General features: G+C 38.4%; 1 protein-coding gene across 5 annotated transcripts in view; it reads right to left on the bottom strand.

Moving 5' to 3' along the window:
* Positions 1–20,709, bottom strand: part of USP25 (ubiquitin specific peptidase 25) — an 87,779-nt gene that overhangs the window by 35,878 nt on the left and 31,192 nt on the right. For all 5 annotated transcript variants that reach the window (XM_064410891.1, XM_064410892.1, XM_064410893.1 and 2 more), the window contains 2 exons: positions 14,663–14,825; positions 2,998–3,084 (listed from right to left, as the gene is read on the bottom strand). In XM_064410891.1, coding sequence (XP_064266961.1) covers positions 2,998–3,084; positions 14,663–14,825 — 250 coding nt within the window. The remainder of the gene's footprint in view (positions 1–2,997; positions 3,085–14,662; positions 14,826–20,709) is intronic.

The following is a 20,709-nucleotide window of genomic DNA, read 5'->3' on the forward strand; positions in this document are numbered from 1 at the left end:
CAAAATAACATGGGCCAATCCCTAAGATGAGGTATTGAGTTCCACAAAAGGACTTGCACATCAAAACAAAGAACTGATAAAGTGATCACAGTACAGCTCTCACCTCTAAAGCATCCTGTACATGCACCAACACAAAAAAAGATGAAAATAAGTTTTTAACTAAGCACTGTATGGACACTTCATAATCTAAGAAATTCTCCATTTTATCCTGCCTGCATAAATAATTTCTTAATACATGTCAGAATAACTTATTATATATATATATTTAAAGCAGTCTACATATTTAATACATGGCAAACATTCACTGTGGCAAATCAGTTTGCCAGGAGAGTGACATAATGATAATATTACAATAATATCAGAACAGGTGGAAGGATGTGCTAACCTGGAGTGCAGTAACCACTTTCCTGTGATAATAAAATGCTTCCTGAAGATATCACCGAGGCCAAATATTTAGCTGGTCTCAGTATGTACAGCAAAAAGATCTGTTCATGTGACAGCAAGAGGCAAGAGAATTGGGACAGCAAAGAAGCTGCAGTAACTACAGAGAACTGCATTTGTTCTACAGAAAGAAACCAAGGAAGACAAAATATTTTCAAATTAAAAAGAGCAAGATCAAATTGAAGATTTTAAGCGTATGCCCAAATCCAGAAAATCAAAGCCTAATTAGCTGAGACAAATAGGGTGGGGCTGTTGTTTGTTGGGGGTTTTTTTGAAGTAAAAAATTATACCAATGACTTTTGGTTTAAAAAGATACATGCCAAATTATTCCTAGCATTTGAATTCAATATATTGATGGGAAAAAACCAAACACCCTGCTCTGCAACATTCCCTGAAGTACAACCACATGCTTTCATTCTAAATCAAGAGATTGTCATGACTCCAGCATTAAACGCTAATTCCCACCAACTGGAAGAACAACAGGATGTAAACCCAAGTATTCAAAATCTGGGATTATTAAAACATAATCCTTTATTAGCAAAGAAATTTGATCCTGGAGAATGTCAGTCACATATGGTAATTAATATTGGAATAAAAATAAAAACAAAAACAAAACCGAGGCAAAATAGTTTTAAAATAACTAAGCAGTCGGAAGTAAATTCCAGGGCTTTACTTTTTTTTCTACTGTCAACTGGTAACTTATATTACAACTCTGAATCAATTTGCCTCTAATTGTCTTCACTTACAAAGAAATAAAGGCACCATATTTGGGGGCATGCATGCTTACGTCTTCTATCTCTCTAAATTCCAACTAGTGCAGCAATCCCTTATCCTAAACTCTTCTCAATCCTTTTTCAGCTGTAGATAAGACAGATGAGTACACCAAGTAATAATGCTACTTCATTCTGGAATGTAAGTTAAGGAAGGAGAGGACACAAACTACTGCCAGAGATTCTTTCTAGCAGGCCTGCAGAAAGCAAGGTTTCTGCCCAAATCCATGCATTTGTCTGGTGTCACACCATTTCACACAAACTTATTGTCTGTCATGGTCAGAATTTCTAAAATAGAGCACTTTGGAATGGCTAAAGGCATTTGGCTGCAATTGTCAGTGCTTGGGCAAGATGTTTATGAAGCCAACAGCTTATTATCAGCTATTTCATACCACTTTTTAGATGCCAATTGCTTTTAACATGCTGAAAAATGAACATAGAATTTCCGAGTACTGAAGGATATTACTAAAACAAATTACATGATGAAAAATTAAACACTGAGCAGAAAGTCAATCTAAAAATAAACATTAAAAAATTTAGTACAACTATTTGTAAAGCATGACTGATCTTTCTCATTAAAATATGCTGCCCCATCCCTACCTTGTGTTGGGAACACTACCCATGTTTTCTTTTCACACCATCTCATGACCTAATGCAAATATGCTTTCCAACCAAAAAAAGTGATCTCTTGCACTTTGAATGTGGTGAGGAAAGAAGGGGGTAGGGCAGGAGAGAAATTATCCAGGCCTGACTGAACATTCAACTTCCCTTTTATGGAACATACCCAGAGGTTTAGAAAATGGACACTGTCTTCTCTTTGTCTGCTTTCTTTTGCTTCTCTAATTACAGCTCTTACTTTTGATAGTGAACATTCCAAAGAATCCTGAAGGGACAAACAACTAAGAACAGGCTGACAACACACTTGCTTCTTTAAATCTGACAGAAAGGGGCAACAGGCAACACTTCAATTTACTGTGAGGGTGGTGAGGCCCTGGCACAGGCTGTCCAGAGAAGCTGTGGATATGCCATCCCTGGGAGTGTTCAAAGCCAGCTTGGACGGAGCTCTGAGCAACCTGATCTAGTGGAAGATGCGCCTGTCCATGGCACAGGGGCTAGAAGCAGTTAATCTTTAAGGTTCTTTTCAACCTAAGTCATTCTAATTTTGGGGTATGCAAAAATTCATTGCTCTATAAATCCCTGGTAAAAATCAGGCAACAAAGCATCTTCATAAAGCCACTCCCTTTTCCATTTCTACCTTCCCATTTCATAGCATAGAAACCACAGGGCTCCACTGCATCTGTCCTCAAAGGAGGTCCATGAAGGAAGAAAACCTGATCTTGTCCCCCACTCCAGGATCATTTCCCCTTGCCAGTCTGGAGCCACAAGAAATCTAAGCCAAGGTATTCCCCTCCCCAATCCTATATGAGTACCAGGATAAGCATGAGAAAATTTATACTTATAATCACCTCCTGAAAAAGACAGAAGAGACAAGCTAATAAATGAAAGCTCAATGTCAGATCATGAGTGGGAGGGAACAGAAATAAAATACATTTGCTTAGACAAGCTACACTCACATGAGAAATGCTCTGCCTCTCTCAGCACCCTGCCCTATACTCTGCTGAGAGGCTGATGCCATTTACGCAACATCCACAACAGGAAGCTGAGAGAACTGTTAACTGGCACATATAAAACCCACGCTGATATGAGCTAGAGAACAGTGCAAAATTCAAGTACAAGACAGAAATGCCCTCATCAGCTATGAGAGGAAATCAGCTTGTCATTTTACCTTTTGGTTTCGGGGTAAATCTTGAGCATTTGCAGGAGGATTGAAATTCAAAACTAGTCTTCGAAACTCCAGTAGGTTAAATAATGACTGAAAAGAAAAAAAAAATTAAGAAAATCTTTAAGCACTTACAAACTATACAAAATTCTTCCAAATAAGCTTTAGCAAAACAAATGAAGCGTCAAACATATGCAATGTTTTGTTTCAGAAGGCAAAGTATTGCTAAACACATTTACACCAGAAGACAATTACTTTTGCCAAGAAAACAGCGTAATAAAAAATATCTCTGCATTTAATCACATAAAAGGAACAATAATTTTACATAATAGGCAAATTACATTTTACAACAAGAATTTTATGAATTGTATAACTGTCAGTTTTCAAAGTGACATGAAACATGGCTTAGCATCTAAAATTTATCTTGTAGGCCCTCTATCATCTACTCCTCAGTGCACAGAGAGTACATCTCTGCATGTGCAACCTAATTCCACTTGCATTAGCTGAACATTTTGCATTCTGTCCTCTCTTCCCATTCCTACAAGATCTGAAGGATGCACACTATAGTAAGGAAATTGGGTTATACAACTTAGCAGGTAAGGGACTGATAACATTCCCATTTTATGGAGACATGAATAGACAGGTGTCTGTCTGTCTAGGACATGAAAACAGGTGTCTGCAGGCAAAGAACTCCACAGTGCCTGGAGCCAAGAGAGTACAAGAGCAAGATGACTCTGGGCTGTAAACAGTAAAGGCCCAGTGCATTGGGCTGAGAACTGGAGGCCTCAGAACTTGTGGAACTGTAGCACTGCTTTTCTGTACAGACAAAAAGCATCTTAACTAAAAATCACTTCATTACAGAAGAGCATTCTGATGAAGACAAGGTAGGAGGAAAGATCTGAAGTACCTTAAACATGCTCATCAGAGAAGCACAGGAAAGATGTGCCTTGCTATTTGTATTTTGTTTGGTTTACAGTCTATAATTAACTCTCCTCCCACTCCATCACATATCTTAGCTATTTGTTTTGGAAAGGCAGAGTTTGCTTACCCCAGCAATAGACTTTGATCCCAGAACTTGTCCTACCTATGTAAAGACCTAAGTCACAGATCACATCAGTTTAACAGGTTTTTAACATCACAGTGCCAAATACGTGAAACACAAATTGTGAAGAGGCTCTACACTTATTCCAGTAATTTAGAAAGGTTGTAAAATACTGCCATGTTCCTGATTCTCCTTGTGAAAGAGCCTGTACAGAGTCTAACCTTTTCCCATACCCACAGTATACAGCATCCCTAAGAAAACAAAGAGGCTACCATTGTTACACTTCTTTTTAGATTTAAAAAGTATCCAAAACATCAGCCAATAAAAGATCTCTCTGACCTTGCTGAATCAAGGTAGACAACTGAGAAGTCAAAACTTTTTTCTTATTTTGCTGTTCCCCTTTAATCCATCCTTGCAGAGAAGGGAGATTAAAACAGAGTCCTTTGTTTACTTACTCAAAGGACAGAAAATGTTAATATTTAATTCAAGTGTCAGTCTAGAAGCTGATACTAATTGAAGTTATGTCTCATGATGTAACAGCATTCCAGTGGTGGGCTCTTCAGCAAGCAAAACATAGCAATGTTTTATGTACAAAATAAACCAGCTGCTGAAATATCATGTCCAAAGGCTGAATTCTCTCCATAACTAATCCAAGTGCCATCAAAGTGCCAAGCATCTGAGCAGGCCAATTTCATAATACAAACACACAAATTATATACAGAAAACTGTACTCAAGCATTTTTGCCTGGCATTCAATCCAACAAGTTTTTTCATAAAAATTCAGTTACTTAAATTCAGAAGTCTACTGATCATAATTCCATGCTTTCTGACTGACCTGAACAAACCCATCTGTGCAATCTCCTGAGAGTAATTAAGAGGATTGTCCGATTTGCTCTTTTCTTCTTCAGCCTTGTACTATTCAAAATTTCTTATGCAAGATGTTTAGTTGTTAAACTTCTTGCCAGAAAAGCTTACAATGTGCATGGCTGTTGTGAGATACAGCAGAACCCTCACAGTTTATCTGCTGCTAACACCACTAATGCACACAGGACAGTGTCATGCTGTAGCTCTCCTATAGAGAGCTAAATCAACTTAAGGAAACTTCTACCTTCATTTAAAAAAGATAATTTCCCAGTGTAAATGTAAACAAATGCCTGAAACCAACTGTTTTAGTGCATGAAGTATCTCAGTGAGGAACCTGCAGTTCTTCCTGAGGTAAGGAGATGAAAAGGAGCCCAGCAGAGACCTCCCAAGGCCAAGCACCCCAGAGGCCAGAAAGGGGTGAGGCAAAACACTTTCCAGTTTTCTGAGCCAACTTCTGTCCCTGCACCCAGGGTAAGTGGCCCATGAGGCAGAGGCTGCTCTTCTGCACCCACCAAGAGACAAAGCAGAGACTGTCCCTGGCCCCAGTGTCACACACTGGCCCTAGCCTAAAGCTCCAAGCACATTTGCTTTCCAAACACACTGCATGGAGCAGCACCTCACCTCTCACCCACTTGGCTTCAGCTACACTGAAGGTGTAAGAGTCCCAGTGCAAGAAAACAAGCTGCATCTAAAAGGTGGATACTTCACATCTACTGTCCTTGATCAAATACCTTTACAGTTGACTAGAGTATGCAAAACTTATGCATGAAAGAAAAACTCTCTACAAGGTGGGTTTGTGGGTTTTTTCCCCAGTGCATTTAAACCATCTAAAAGCTGTCATCTGGAAACTTGACTGAGCCAAGCGAAGTTATACCAATTCAAATTGCCATGAACTTAAACATATTTTTATATACTGCCTTGTATTCTGTCAGAACAGAATACAGAAGACCAGAACAGAATACAGAAGACCAGAAATCCAGTCTCAGTTTAAGGCATTTACACTAACAATACTGAATAATGAATACAAGACATTGTGGCTTTCCCTGCTATAGGTGGTTATGATGTATTTTCAGTCATACCAGAAAGAACTAGGTAGAGTTGTAGTTTCTCTACTGTAATATACTAAAACATTCATTTTCATGAGTAATGTTTACTTATATTGAGTTCAAACACAATTTCTGAATGTAAGTTGACGGGGGTTCCCTTAAAACACCCTGCTTACCCCTTTTTCCCCCCTTAAAGTCTAGGATTATCAAACATAAGGACCTTGCCAAAGTTTAGGTTGACTGAGTAAAAAATTAATTCTTAACACTCAAGAACAGTGATGCAGAATATAAACAGAATTAGTGCTGCAACAATATAAATTAGTCAGTATATTAAACCTATAAATGCCTGGCATGCAACACAGGTCATTAAAAGCCAGCAGAAGAGTCCTAAAATTAATAAAGTTACTGACACCAATAACACTTAGAGAGTAGGAAAACACTGCTTCTGAGTCTAGGTACAATATGACCCAACAAACTGCTGCAGAGCTTCAGACAGGCTCTTGGTGGACTCGTGCAAGCTTGTAAGCATTGGGAACTAAAACCAGCTGTTTCACTAACAGATTGATCAAAACATTTGGCTCTCTTTGGCTCTCAGAACTACCAATTCTGTATTTGTTTCCAGGACTGAAAACAAAAAAAAAAACAAGATAAAGGCAAAAAAAGTCCACAGGAACTGTGCATTTTTAAAATGCATCACCTTTATATAAGTTTGCATGAAAACCTGAAGTTCATAAGACCATGAACAGGCAGAGAGCTTCCCAATGAATTTGCAAAGGTTAAGCTTGGAAGGACAGAGAGAAGACAGGACAGAAGGAAGGAACTCAAAAACTAAATATATCTTATCAGGAGAGCTTGAAAAGCAACTCTTGGCAAGGAAAAAGAAAAGCACGCATTCCTATACAGTGCCTAAACAAATTCCTTTTGGTACTGAAATTTAGCTAAAACATGATCTTGTAAAAGTTGAAAACTCACATGTATTAGCACAGCACAACACCCATTTTCCTCATTTAGTCATCTGCGGCCTTTTATGCACTTCAGTTTGACATTTATTTATTTATTTATTTCATTTTTTTCTTTAAAGCCACAAAGGCAAGACCATATCTACCTTTGTTTTGTGTAACAAGAAGAGAGCAATCTTAAATAGTGAATACATCATTACTGTTCTAATAATGAAACACAAAAATGTAGCCCTATGTCATAAAGTATATTATTTGAAATAGTTTGCCTCTACCAACATGACAAATCAGATTTATGTTCTTACTTCATTTTAGAAACAATTTTGGTGGTTTAAGGTATATAGAGCCAGTTTTAGTGGGGTGGATTGAGTATTATTAGGGTTAACATTTGATTCATGTTAATAATTCAAAGAAAAATAGAGCTATTGAATATATGGTCCGATCTGTGTGCATTGCCATGTTTCCTCCAATAGAATTAAGAATTTAAAATTTACTAGTTATCAATATTTGAAGTGCTAAGGTTTAAAGTACTCTTAAATATTGCACAAAATAGTGATTTAATACTCTTGCATGCCTCTGATTGAATATTAGTGTCCAAAGCTCCATATTGCAAAAACATGAGCAGCTGACAGCTGAGTCCAGTTCTCACCAACTTGCAAGCCTTTTGGACTCTATATCCCTAGATCTTGAGAGAATTGGGATTGTTCAGCCTGAAGAAGAGAAGGCTTCAGGGTGACCTAAATTGTGGCTTTCCAATACCTGAAGTGAGCCTACAGGAAAGAGAGACTATCCTGGAGTGAGAGGACAAGAGGGAATGGATTCAGACTCACAGAGCAGGTTTAGATCAGATATTAGGAAGACATTCTTTATTGTGAAGATGATGATGCACTGGCACAGGTCCCATCCCTTGAAGTGTTCAGGGCCTGGCTGGATGGACCTCTGAGCAACCTGGTCTAATGTTTAGTATCTGCTTCCAACCCCCCACTCTATGGCAGGGGGTTGGAAACAGATAATCTTTAAGACCCCCTCCAGCCCAGGCCATTCTTTGGTTTGGGAGAATCACTTCTCTCTCCAGATTTTTCCTATTTTTTGATTATTTTTCCTTTTTTTGGTTCATATTCTTTAAAGTACTTTCTCTCACAACAAAGTCCATAAAGTGGTTGCTTGTTGATACTGCACCAATTACGCTGCTGAGCACAATGCTCCCTTCTACCCTGCTCCTGCTTATAACTTACTCTGCAGTTGTCTCCCACTCCACCTGTTTGTGTCTTATTCCTGCTAAGTGGTAAATCCTTTTTCCAGAACAGAGACTAATAACAGGCATTAAAAAAATTAGGAAGTCACCCAAAACATAGTTTTGTGCCTCTTTATACACTGAGGATTTGGCACAGTCAAAAGCTTCTCTCGCATTCTATAAAAAATTTCATGCAAGGAAGACAGAATGGAAGTGAGCAAATCAGCTTCAAAGCTGGGACTTGAGCAGGTTCCTGTTCAAATTCACTGTGAAAGTATAGGAAGAGGAGTTTTCTTTTTCTCTTCCCCTCTGAAATAAAAACTCTTACAGACAGATATGACACTGGCTGATGGCTGAACTTCAGCACAACCACCCTACATGTATAGTGGTAGTGAGAATCACAGATTCAATCCCAGGTTTCAAAAGCTTTGGAAAGTACCTCTAAAAGGATATTTTTATTTGTAAACAAACACTTAGCATTTCAAACTGCTGAAAACCTAGGTATAAATTGCAGTTTTAAGCTATCATGTCTTCAGAAGGCTGAGGTGCAACAAGGAAGATGGAAAACAGCTTGCATACTGTTTGAGCTCGAAAGTCAAACTAAGGCCTCCAGCAGGCTTGGGTTAAGTCAACACTTTAAACAAACAGTTCACCATGGAATTACCAGCCTGCATTTAGAGAACATTTACTTGTTTATAGCAACAAACTCAGAACATTACTACAATTCAGAAGACAGCTAAGTATGATATGTGTCCAGAAGAATTCACTTTATGCTTGTCTCTTGGCACATACTAAGAAATGCCATCCAACCACTCCTCTACTACATGGTCAAAGCAAGAAAAAAAAAAAAAAAAAGGACAAAAAAATCACAGCCAACATTTCCTTACATGGTTACAGTTTTCAACTTCTTGCCCAAATTAAGAGATGTAAATTTAAATAACACACCTAAACAATGCATCCTGTATCCTTTCTTTTAATTAAATGAGCAACTATTTATGAGTCAAAATGACAAGTCATGATCCATTAAAGCTTTCCACACCTTCACAACAAATTTTGCTGTATTACAAATCACTAAATGTAAGGTAAGAGTTTGAAATATCACACAACCAACCTGAGGAAGCCAGAGACCTCAGAAGCACAAAAAGCAGGAAAAAGGAATACCCTGTCAGCAAAAATCATAGGATGACTGAATTTGGAAGGGACAGGTTCACTTTTCAGAGGAACAGAGGTAGTGACAGAGCAATGGAAAGCAAGAAACTAGATTTCAAACATCATTATTGCTCTGCCCATGAAACGCTACAGAGCAGTTGATATCATATCCCCCACCAACCCCTGCAGCAGGCTGTTCCACAGTGAAAATAGTGGAAAGAAAATATTCCATCAATGACCATTTCAAGTTATATGGGGATTGAACACTGAATGTTCTTCAGCCTACAACACTGCACTATGCCCAGCGAAGCAAGGGACTCATGTACAATGTATAAATGTGCACATTTAATAATATAATCCTAGGCTTTTTGGTATTAATGCACTACCACATCACCCATCACAATCCTTTCCATTCGTCATGACAAATAAGAAACATAAAACAATGTAAAAGTTAGACACTTGTGGTAGGCTGCTTTAAAGAAGAACAATATTGGCAAGTAGCTGAGCTACCAACTGGGAAGAAAATGCTTGATTCTCACCCACCAAGTTGGCTCATTTCTTCCCAGAACTAGAAGCCTAGGATCAAAGGAGATCCTAACCCCAAATATACTGACATCAGGAAAACAAGAAGGCTGCTCCCAAACACAATGCAACAGAGTAAAATTCCAGAAGTGGTGTTAGGGACCCTGAAAATAAAAGTTAAAGAGCACCCTTGGAGATTCATGCTTGTTAACTTCATTCGGCAAGCTATGCACTTTTGAAGAAAAAAAAATTTCTGACTCTGACAGACTCACAGGGAAAGGCGTGTGGGGATGCCAAGCCCCAGCTGTCCTGTTGGGATACCTCCTTTGGTAAAAGGAGAAGCTGCAACTTGGCCCTCTGGAAGTCATGAGACTGGGGGAAAGAGTGCACATGGTATATGAGGAATGGCACTGGAGAAAGAGGAAACAGCAGTTTTCACAGTACAGTTTTCACTGATTTCCCCACACGTTTTCCTTCTCCCACAAAAATCTACATTGACACACTGCAACATCCTCTGAACCATCTGGGCATTTCCCATGGCACATTTTCCACAGGGCAGGTCCTGCCAGGACATTACTTCTTGTACACGACCAGAACCCCACTTGGGACTCCAAAAGATAAAGTTTGTCTGGTGCAGTGTCTTAAACCAAAACATCTGGGGGAGAACTTGCACAAGCAGCAAGCCTAAGACATGATTCCCACAACACATCCATGTCCTGTCCTTACTTGCTTTCTATGTCCCATGTCCTGAAAACTCTTAACTTGTGCTCAGCGTGGGATGAAGAAACCACTCCACAGGCTCCATAAATTTATTATTTCTAAGCCATTTTCAGGATGTAAACTCTTACAGCCAAGAAAAACTGTGACGTTACCATTTCATAAAGGGGCCATTAAAATCTACTGCAGAAAAGTAAAAACTTACAGTGGTATATTTCTGTTTTGTTTCTTTAAAGAACTTGATGTCTTAAATTCTAATTCAAGACCAGGAGATTGTAGTTACAATAAAGAGAATCTTAAAAAATTAAGAAATAAAAACCAACAAACAACCAACACAGAAATATTCTAAAGCTTCAAGATTTATGGGTCCTTTTATAAATGTTTTTCTAACTAAACAGTAGGAAAATCATGCATGGGTGAACTCCCGTCCAAATGTAGGTTTATTAAAAGTTCAAGAAGAGGTAGGAAAAAGGTTCAGGAACTTGATTCATTTCTTGGCAGGTAAGGAAGAAATGAACATGATTTAATACAGTTTTGTTCTGACATACTGTCTTGGGGACCCAGTTTTAAATTCATGTTATTATCAAGTCAGAAGTCCTCAACAGCAAGGCAGATTTTTAGAAGTTACACTGTGAAAAAAGTATTACTGTTCTCTCTAATGCTACTGAATGTAACTGTTGAAAGCAAAACTTTGTTTTGGAGCTCTCTGAAGAGAGACTCCCCTCTCCTGTGCAGAAGAGGATGCCTTCCACATGTGCCATTTTCTCTACAGCACAAATAAATACAGGGTGAAGGCAACATTTCCAGCGATGTTTGAATCTCGTTAGACTTTGATGTCACTCACTATGAACGTATCTTCAGGAATTTCATACTCCTAATGCAAATGCACAAACCATTTATGATTGCATTTCACTAAGTCAGTTAATTGGTGCCTATAAAAAACATACATTGCAAAAGGAAAGCATCAATGTCAAAATCTCTTTTTTCCTTAACAAGCATGCCTTAAATAGAAGGATGACTTTTCTTTCTTTGCAATTTAGTTTTAGATTATATTACACAATATATCATTGTGACTGACAGTAGTTAACATTTAGATATTGTTGACCTATGTGATGTGTCAGGTTACAAAAGCCTCCCAAAGAAAGCAAATAAAATACTTCTACATAGTCAATGCAACCCAAGTAGTCAATCTGCCCTGTGGATACATAAGTATGGTATTAGCTAATGTTCTAAATTAACATGCATTAAATTTCCTGGGATGGTTGCTTGAAACATAAATCTTCCTGGCTGACAGATAATATTAACAACCTAAATTTTCAACCAACTGAAGTTATAAATCTTTCAATGGTTTGCTTAAATTACATTCCATAGACCTAACTCCAGAAGTTTCACTATCTTTTAGGATCAAGCCATTATGATTCCAGACACCACAGATTTTCAAATAGTATGGCTGGTGACCATAAGAACTAGCTAGGTCTCTTTCTAATCTGTTTTCAAGGTATAAAGTTGCACACTGGGTATAAATAACATGAGATCATAGGTCTAGCATAGGTTTTTACATTCTCTACCCTCTGCTCTTATCTCTGTGATTAACAAAGTGAAAATTCAAGTTTCCATAAAAACATTTATCTAAAGATTTTCAGTTTTCTATATTAAAAAGTCTTTAACAGAAATGCACATGCACACAAAATCAGTCCTTTAGATTTGGAACTGCTAGGAATATAAAATCCGATTATGCAACAGAGAAGGTAAAACACCAAGTCACATTAGCTCCATAAAGATCTTAATGGAAATAAAATGTTTGCTTCTGTTAGGACGATGTTTCTGCTAATGCAAAAAGAGCTCTATGCATGCAATGAATAAGGAAAGGAGGAGAGATGAACAAGGGAAACATCAGAAGATCTCCAGGAACACAAAATTAAAAATACCTGTTAGATTCCTAAATGCTGAAGAAAAGAAGCCCAAGAACATAAGAACTTCAGTGGGAAGTGGGGGTGGGTGGGGTCATAGAACAATTAAAGAACTCTTTCAATTTCATTATCTACAGCATAACCTAAACAGAACCTGCAGGTAAGTAAATCCTTCCCATTAAAGAAAAAAACAAAACCAAACCAACATACAAAATGACCCACCTCAAACAAAACCAAAAAACCTCCAAGTCAAGCAGAACATGCATAACAGTAATCAAATTTATGCAGTCTACTGGGATTTCAGGGCCACTTTGGAAGAATTCATTCAACAAAAGCTTTTAACTAAGCACCAGTGAGGTGAGATGGAAAGTCCAGGTACCAAAAAAAAGGTAATCAAAAATTAAGAGAGGAACAAGAGCCAACCCTCTGTTCCAGCCTGAAGGGAGGTTACTGCAAATTTACCAACTCTGCACTGGAAAGTAAAATTTAGAAGTGATTGAAAAAGGACAGCAAGTTTCGACCATGTTTGCTCAGTAAAGAGATTTGCAGTGTTATAGAAACAAGAGTTGGCAAGCATGAACAAACAGAAACATCATATTCTATTATCTATGTAAGAAGAAAGCTATATTCAAAACTGCTATGTGTACAGTGAGGTACATGGTGGAAAGCAACTCTGGAATTTATAGAAGATGATGGACACTAAACTAACTAGCATTACTCACATTACTGACCTGTGAGATCAGACCACGCTACTCAGGGCTTTTTTTCAGGCATCTTAAAACTTTCCAAGATTTGACAAACCCTGCACAGCTACTCTGGGCAACCTCCACTGCCTGCCTGTCTTTATGGGAAAAATGCTTCTTTAAATTCAGGCTTAATCTTCCTTATCTCAATGACTCCTATTGCCTCTCATCCTCCCAGTATGCACTGCTCTAAAAAGCCTGGCTCAAGAAACCTCTTTTATTCTCCATGACTTTGCAAAAATGAGAGAGAGTTGCCTTGCTAAGACTTCTTCCCACTGTCTCTCATCACTACTGGATGCAGCTCAGTGGGTCCTGTGGACTTGTATGGCTCAAGTAATCTCCCACTCAAATCCTTGTTCAGAGTTCCCTCAACTATGTACAGGTCTGAGGTCTTACAGACAGATCTCACTGGCAAAGACTGAGGCAAAGCAAGGCACTGAATACCTCACCTGCTCTATTCAGCAACATTCTCCCCGCTCAGCCCTTTATGCCCAGTATAACATCAAAACCTTTTCTTGTTACCTTAGACAACCTTTTTTAGGCACCAACTCAGGTCAGCTTTCACTTTAGTAATACCATTCCTTCATGCCTGGACAACACTTCCAGTCTTCTCAGTAGCCCATCTCTGCTTCCAGATCCTGCACGCTGCCTGCTTGGCAGTGAAGCTTGGCTACGAGCTCCCTGAGAGCAGAACAGACTCTTCTGGCAATCAGGGAATGCTGTTAGCTTTCCTAAGCATCTCTGCACTTCCACCTATGGAACCCCACAAACCAACTTGTGGAAGAAGACAAAGTCTGCTCTCCTGAACTGGGTCTGGGTCCTGTTATTCCTTTCTCGCTCCCAGCAGCATCCTGAACTCTACTCTCTCATGGTTGCTGCAGTCAAGAGTACCCACATTACTCCACCTTCAGTTCTTCCATTTTTGGGGAACAGCAGATTCAGCTGTGCATCACCCCTAGTTGAACCGTGAGTGCTCATACCAAGAAGCTGTTCCCCATGCCCTTCAGAAATCTAGTTTGCTTGTGTCCCACTGTGTTGGATCCAGCAAGGGTCAGGATGTTTATTGAAGTTTCCCATGGGAACAACAGACTGTAATCCAGAGACTTCCTTGACTTTTAAGAAGGCTATGTGCACATCCTCATTCTGAGGAGGGTAGTCTGTAGCAGACACAACTGTCACTGATGTCAGCATGAGCTGCATACACTCAGTATCTTCAGAGAGTCAACTCCTTGTCTTCAACAACTTCTTAATAGGAAACATTTTGAAGCTTCCCTTATATATGCTACCAGCACTTTCTACATTTCAATCTGACTTGGGGATAGACACATTAAGAGACGCAATAAATAAATAATGCACAAAAAACATCTCATGCAGTGGCCTAAACTTCCCAGGAAAAGAGATTATTTTAAATTATTCACTTAAAATGAGCTGACTCACCTCCCAACAGACACAATGAAGAATACACACAGCTAATTGAAGAGTGCTTACCTGAATGACAGCACTAAACCAGCACGTGTTGCCGACATTCTTTAATCCTACTGGGCAGTTGTCTTGCCGCTTTCGATCATAAGGGTTTGGAGAGTCACTCCATACCTCTGGGTGCGTCCTCTTTAAACTCGCTTTATTTTCTGCAATACTGGCTTCTAGAACTCTTTGAGAACAGAAGAGAGGGAAAAATGTGAGAAAAAAGCAAAGACCCCAGAAAAACAAAACAAAAAAACCCCCCACTAAGTAGTAAAATACATTCAGGTACCAATACAGACATCATAATGACATCATTCACTTATTGTTGCTGAGCAATATATGCAATATATTATATTATATGCAATAACATGTCTTCAAAAATGCTATTTTACTTTTAGCTATGCTACAGCAATTCCATTACCCTTTGGAAAATAGTATTGGTAAGTGCATGAATCTCCTGTGAGAGCTCTGGATACAAGAGCCATGTCTACAAGTCATCAATTATTTAAGAACCAGATTCAAACAGGATGGACAAATTTTAGGCAGCCCTAATAGTACAGTGCTTTCATCCTCAAATGCTTTTATTGCTATGCAAAGCACAAAGTCACCAATCTTTCATTTACTGACAGGAAGCCAAAGCTAGCAAAGCAACTTTCAAAAACTAATGCAGTTTTCTTAGTTTTCATCTTTGCAACTTATGCAACTGTGTTAATACCTTTACATAGCAAGTAATTACTTTATGAGCTATGGAAACACCTCTCCCTGCAATTTTTCAAATGCCATCCAACATTTTAATTGTATGCTTCAATGACCGCTTTCTTTGCCGGAAACTGTTCCTGTGTGATTTATGCTGAATATCTGTATTTCACATGACAGTAAGACCTGATGGGTGTGAAGCTCTACAGCTCAAACCTCATTTGATACGTTATCCCTGTATCAACAGGTATGCTTAGCCTGGTGACAAAATACACCTTAAAATAATTTGTGTTATGTGTATTCTGAACAGGAAGATGGAGATGGATGTGCTGAGGTCATGTAACAGTGACTTTAACTCATAATCCAAGAGTGTGGCGTGGGCACTAGTGACACTGTAGTCACTGTCCCCAGACATCCAGTCCAACTCTCAGACAAAAGGCTGAGCTCCTCTCCAACACCAAGCACAGGATTTCACAGGCTGCATCACAAGCATCTAAGCAGTCTGAGCAGCATGAAGAGTTGCCCCCTCTCAGTTCTAGAGTCACTAAGCACCAAAGAAAGGCAGGTTTAGGTTGGTCTGTAAAGGGAGCTCCTAAAGGATAAAGTCTGAACATCTTAGAAAAAACACAGAAACAGACAAACCCCCTCCTCATAATCTCTCAATTTCCTACCTACACCTTAATTTCAAGCTATGTTCCTATCAAAGAAAGAAAAGCTATCTTACCAAAAACTATGAAGCACCAAATGAAAATACAGTAAAAGAGAGGCATTCTAAATTTAAGAGACCATTTGATACAAATACTACTTTTGTATCTGTCTCAGAAAGAACCTAAGTCTGGTAGTTTCCTAAGGACTAATCAATTTATTTTTTATGCCACCCTCTAAACAGCACTGAAAGGATAGGCATATAATCCACTAAGAGTTTCTGTTCTGACATCTCTTCAAACACAGCATAGGCATGGAACCTGACCCTGACTGTTCTAAGAGTCTTTTCTGATAGTTTTTCCTACCAAGAAAACCCCAAAATGTAAAGAAACAGTCAAATTCATTTCCCTTTTCACTAATACAGTCCTTCAAAATTGTTGTATGACCTGTGTATCTCTGCTTTGAGAGCAAAAGTTGGTCAATGGAGACATTAAAAGACTGTCATACATAGTTCAAATAATTTGTCATGCAGGTAGAATTGCTTAAAATCTTGTTTAAACTAAATTGAAGGGACCTTTGAAACTGACAGGAAGATTGACAGACTGGAATAAATTAAAATGAAGTTGTAACAGGATTACAATACCTACTTCACACCACAAGTGTTTCAGGTAAAAAAACCAAGCTTCTCTTTTTTTGTTCCTCCCAGAAGTTCCAAGAATATTTCAAGGTATTTCAAGATTCAAGTTCAGAAATATAAATACTCTGAAACAGTTCCCTGACCCCATGAGTATCACCATTCATCAGCTTAATTACCTACTAAAATTTCTTTGTACTTGAATTTGTGTTTCTTTAGCAGATAAGGGATTTCCTCCCCTCTAGCTCGACCTAAGACATGTTTCCATGTGTTAATAAAGTATTTTCTTTTGAAGGCATCGTGGTATTTTTTTCCTTAATTCTACTTATAACATTATCTGTCCTCAGAGAGCACATGTAATAACTGCACATTCTATATGCTGAATTAATTTTCCAACATAATGACAGCCGTTGATGCAGTTAAATCAAAAATGAAAAGTGAAATAAAGTGCAGTAGGCACAGCAAATGGGAACCTAATGATCAGCTAGAATGCTACACAAATAAATGTATTTACCAGCACTGTATTTACTAGCACAGCGAGGATATCTCATACAAAATGCTTACTGTCTTACATTCATGGTGTCACAAATTTGGGACATCACCTGGATCAAGAATTTTACACTGCTTGACAAAACAAGCATCCTTCCAGAGAGTTATTACAAGATTTAGCAATCTTGATGACAGAGCTGAAGCCCCACTTGGTGATCCTTGGGGACAGCAGCACCGTCTCCAGCACAGAGCCATCAGCTAGCTGTGTGCAGGGTTTGACAACCCCCACGCTCACAGGACCTACAGCTTCCCTACCTCCAAGGGATGGAATTGTGTTTGGAGGGAAACACTGCAGCCAGGGGTTAATTAATGCCAGGCTTGGCAGAGACATGAAAGCAGTGTTTTATTTCTCTGTAACAAGCTGGGCACAGCCAAGCATCTTTGCAGAACTGCAGGGGGTTCACCAGCCAAAGCAAAAACCCCGAAGTAAGGCAAGTGCACGCCACAAAGATTCAGTCAAACCACACTCTAAGGAAGCCCACTCAACATGCTGCAGAAAAGCCCACTCTGTCAGGTTACGCAGCTAAAAGAGCATAGGAAGGTATTTTTACTATGACTGTCTTACAGCTGGACATCCAGGAATGGATCCCTGACTCTACAACATTCCACAACCCCACCTTGGATCTACACACACAATGCCTTAACCACAGTGCAGAGTCCCAAGCAGTTTTGATGACCCTGATTTTGAAAAAAGCCCAGGGGCTGTGCACATCCTTTATGCACCGACAGCATGGACTCATTTTTATAGGGGCAGTATCACAGGCACAGCTGATTTCTCCTTCCAGTAATATCTCACTGGCTTCCCTAGTGAAGCCCTCTTTTGTCAGCTTCATACTTCAAACCACAAAAAAGTAATATAAACAGGAGAAACTTCTTCACAACAGGAAATACACTGATCAAGCACATTTCTCTAGGAGATTTAAAGACAAAACAGGAAAAGACTTTAAATGTTCCATGTACAAGATGTTCAGCTCGGACACTCGGACATTTCAGATGCACTCTCTCAACACCTACACAGTAATCACATCTGTCCTTATTAGGTAGTCTAAAGCAATTACATTCAGGAAGACAAATTCTACGTGCATTACAACATTAATTACACAAGTCAAGAAATTCCATTAATTCTCCCTTGGAAACCCTAACAAAATCTGTGCAAATTAGATTCCAAACCACTACGAATACCTTTGAAAAAAATAGCCACCACAGCAAAAACTATTTAAATATGCACATGGCCTACATTTCTTAAAATGAAACATTTCCAGTTTAAATTTGCTTATTACTGACCTCCTATTTGATTTTTGCTTCTTGTTTTATCTAGAAAAATCAAAAGTAAATGGCTGTAGCTTGACTTGTTTACAACCACATTGTTCTACTTTGTTTTGCGAAGTTCTGCAAAGATCATGCACTTTCTGTTGGAATGCCAACATTCTTCTGTGGGGTGTTAACTACAAAATGGGGTGGTTTTTTTTCTTTTTGTAATAAAACCAGTCTAAGTTCTGTCCTTAAGGAAACTGAACAGTTTGGATCAAGAATTCTGAACTTTCTATATTTGTTCAACACTGACATAGTTTGTCATCAGCTCAGGGTGCTTCTTGCTACATTACTGAATTGAGCTAATGTCTCAATGCTGCCAAAACCTTCAAGATCCTCATTCTTCTCTGCCTCCACTCACAAGCAAAGTCCCATTCCCTTCCTTGTGCCATGAAATACTATGGATCCTCCAGTGAATATTTTTGTATGGCTTTGTGAAACGAATTTGTCCAACAAATAATTCAAAGAATCCTCCAGCAAGCACAGAACATGTGGTGCAGTGCACCAAGGAGGATATGACCTGCAACAAGCTCTTCATTTGACATTGCACATGTTACTCTGTGCAATTTTGCCATTAGATGCGAGTCTCTATTTCCTAAGACCAACATTTTCTCTACAAATAACCAAACAGATTGTCTAGATGCATTTGTTAATACAAAAAAGGTATCCTTTGTTATTTTCTGCAGCCAGAAAAATATACACTGTAATTTAAGTAAAAAGTATTTATAATACATAAATACTAAGTATTTATAATACTAATAATACCATGGGCTAAGCAGGTAGGACCAAAGGAGGGGGGGTTTAATTTCAAAAGTGAAAAACAAAGTCTACAGCAAAAATCCTAAATCTTCAACGCTCCCAAGAATTGAGCACAGCAGAAGCAGTTGAGGCTTGGGTAAAGAAAATGAGGGAGAAAATTTTCCATCTCCAGAAATAGGTCCATCTTTCTGAATGCCTGCCTAAATCACAACTCTGTAATTATGGCAATTCTGCCCTTCAAAAAGGAACATGCAAGAGCTGACCTTCTGAAAAAAAACTGGACAGAACTTCCACCATCCTCTTGTACACATGCACAGACTGAGGTTTTAGAAAAAAACAACCCCTTAAGTCTTTCTTCCAGTCATTGATAAGAATATAAACCCCTTTAATTCCACCCTTCCCTCCTAAAATATGCTATCTTAAATTCATATAACAAGATGACTTTTATCACAAATGGGGAGGCAGAGGGGTATGTTTATTCTCACAATTAGCATATTTATTTTTCAAGAGGGAAAAGAAAATTACTGTTCATAAAGTAATACAAATAAAGCAATAAAACATCCATATGGTCAGAGATGGAATTTTCTAATAAATCATTTAGCCTGTCAAACACAATGAACTGAGAAAAAGAATAATTGTGGTTAATCTCCCCCATCTAAATTTTTTTTTAATAAAATTGGTCTTTTACAAGGAGGTAGTACTTTACCTCCTATCAAGGATCAAATCATTGCCTGTTTCCCTTAGAACAAGGCCAGCCACAAATGAAAAACTCAACATTCTTCCCAAGGCCAGTGACAGATGGAAAAAAAAGAAACAACATCCCTCCCACACAACCCTACACCCAGGCTTAGTTCAAGTCCCAAATATTTCATAATTGTATCAACATTACCAAAAAACAAACAATGTACAAAAAGCTATCATAAAATCTGACCAAAAGTTAGCTCAAAGACTCTTATCACACCCAAACTGAGTTATACTTATAAAACTTGAAACCCAGAACTTCACTCAAAGCCTATAAATCTTACTTGTTAAATAGGTTAATAATATTAACCATCTGCTAAAATAGAGCAGCTGCTCTTAGTATCCTCAAGTCACAATATTAATACTCACTCCCTCAACCTCAGCCTTAGCAAAGTGGGAAGAAAAGGTTATTGTAAAATGAACACTGTAAAAAACAGGACAAAATATTTATTAGCATCTTCATTTATATTTTGGTTTTGTCGCTTTTTACCTGGTACACAAGAGAAACTTCTGGGTTTAGATCCTATTTAAATATGACCACACATTCTCTACCTCCATCCACTTCCTCCATATTTAAAGAAATACAAAAATATGAAACATATTATTAAATCCTAGTCCACACATAAAAGACTATTTTCCAGTGTAAAACATACAATACATTAAAGCAGCATCCTGAAGCCAGGCATATCAGTAGCACAAGTAAAAGTAAACAAGTTATTATTTATTAGAAGTTTAA

This window comes from Passer domesticus, chromosome 2 (assembly GCF_036417665.1).
Source record: "Passer domesticus isolate bPasDom1 chromosome 2, bPasDom1.hap1, whole genome shotgun sequence".
Classification (NCBI taxonomy): domain Eukaryota; kingdom Metazoa; phylum Chordata; class Aves; order Passeriformes; family Passeridae; genus Passer; species Passer domesticus.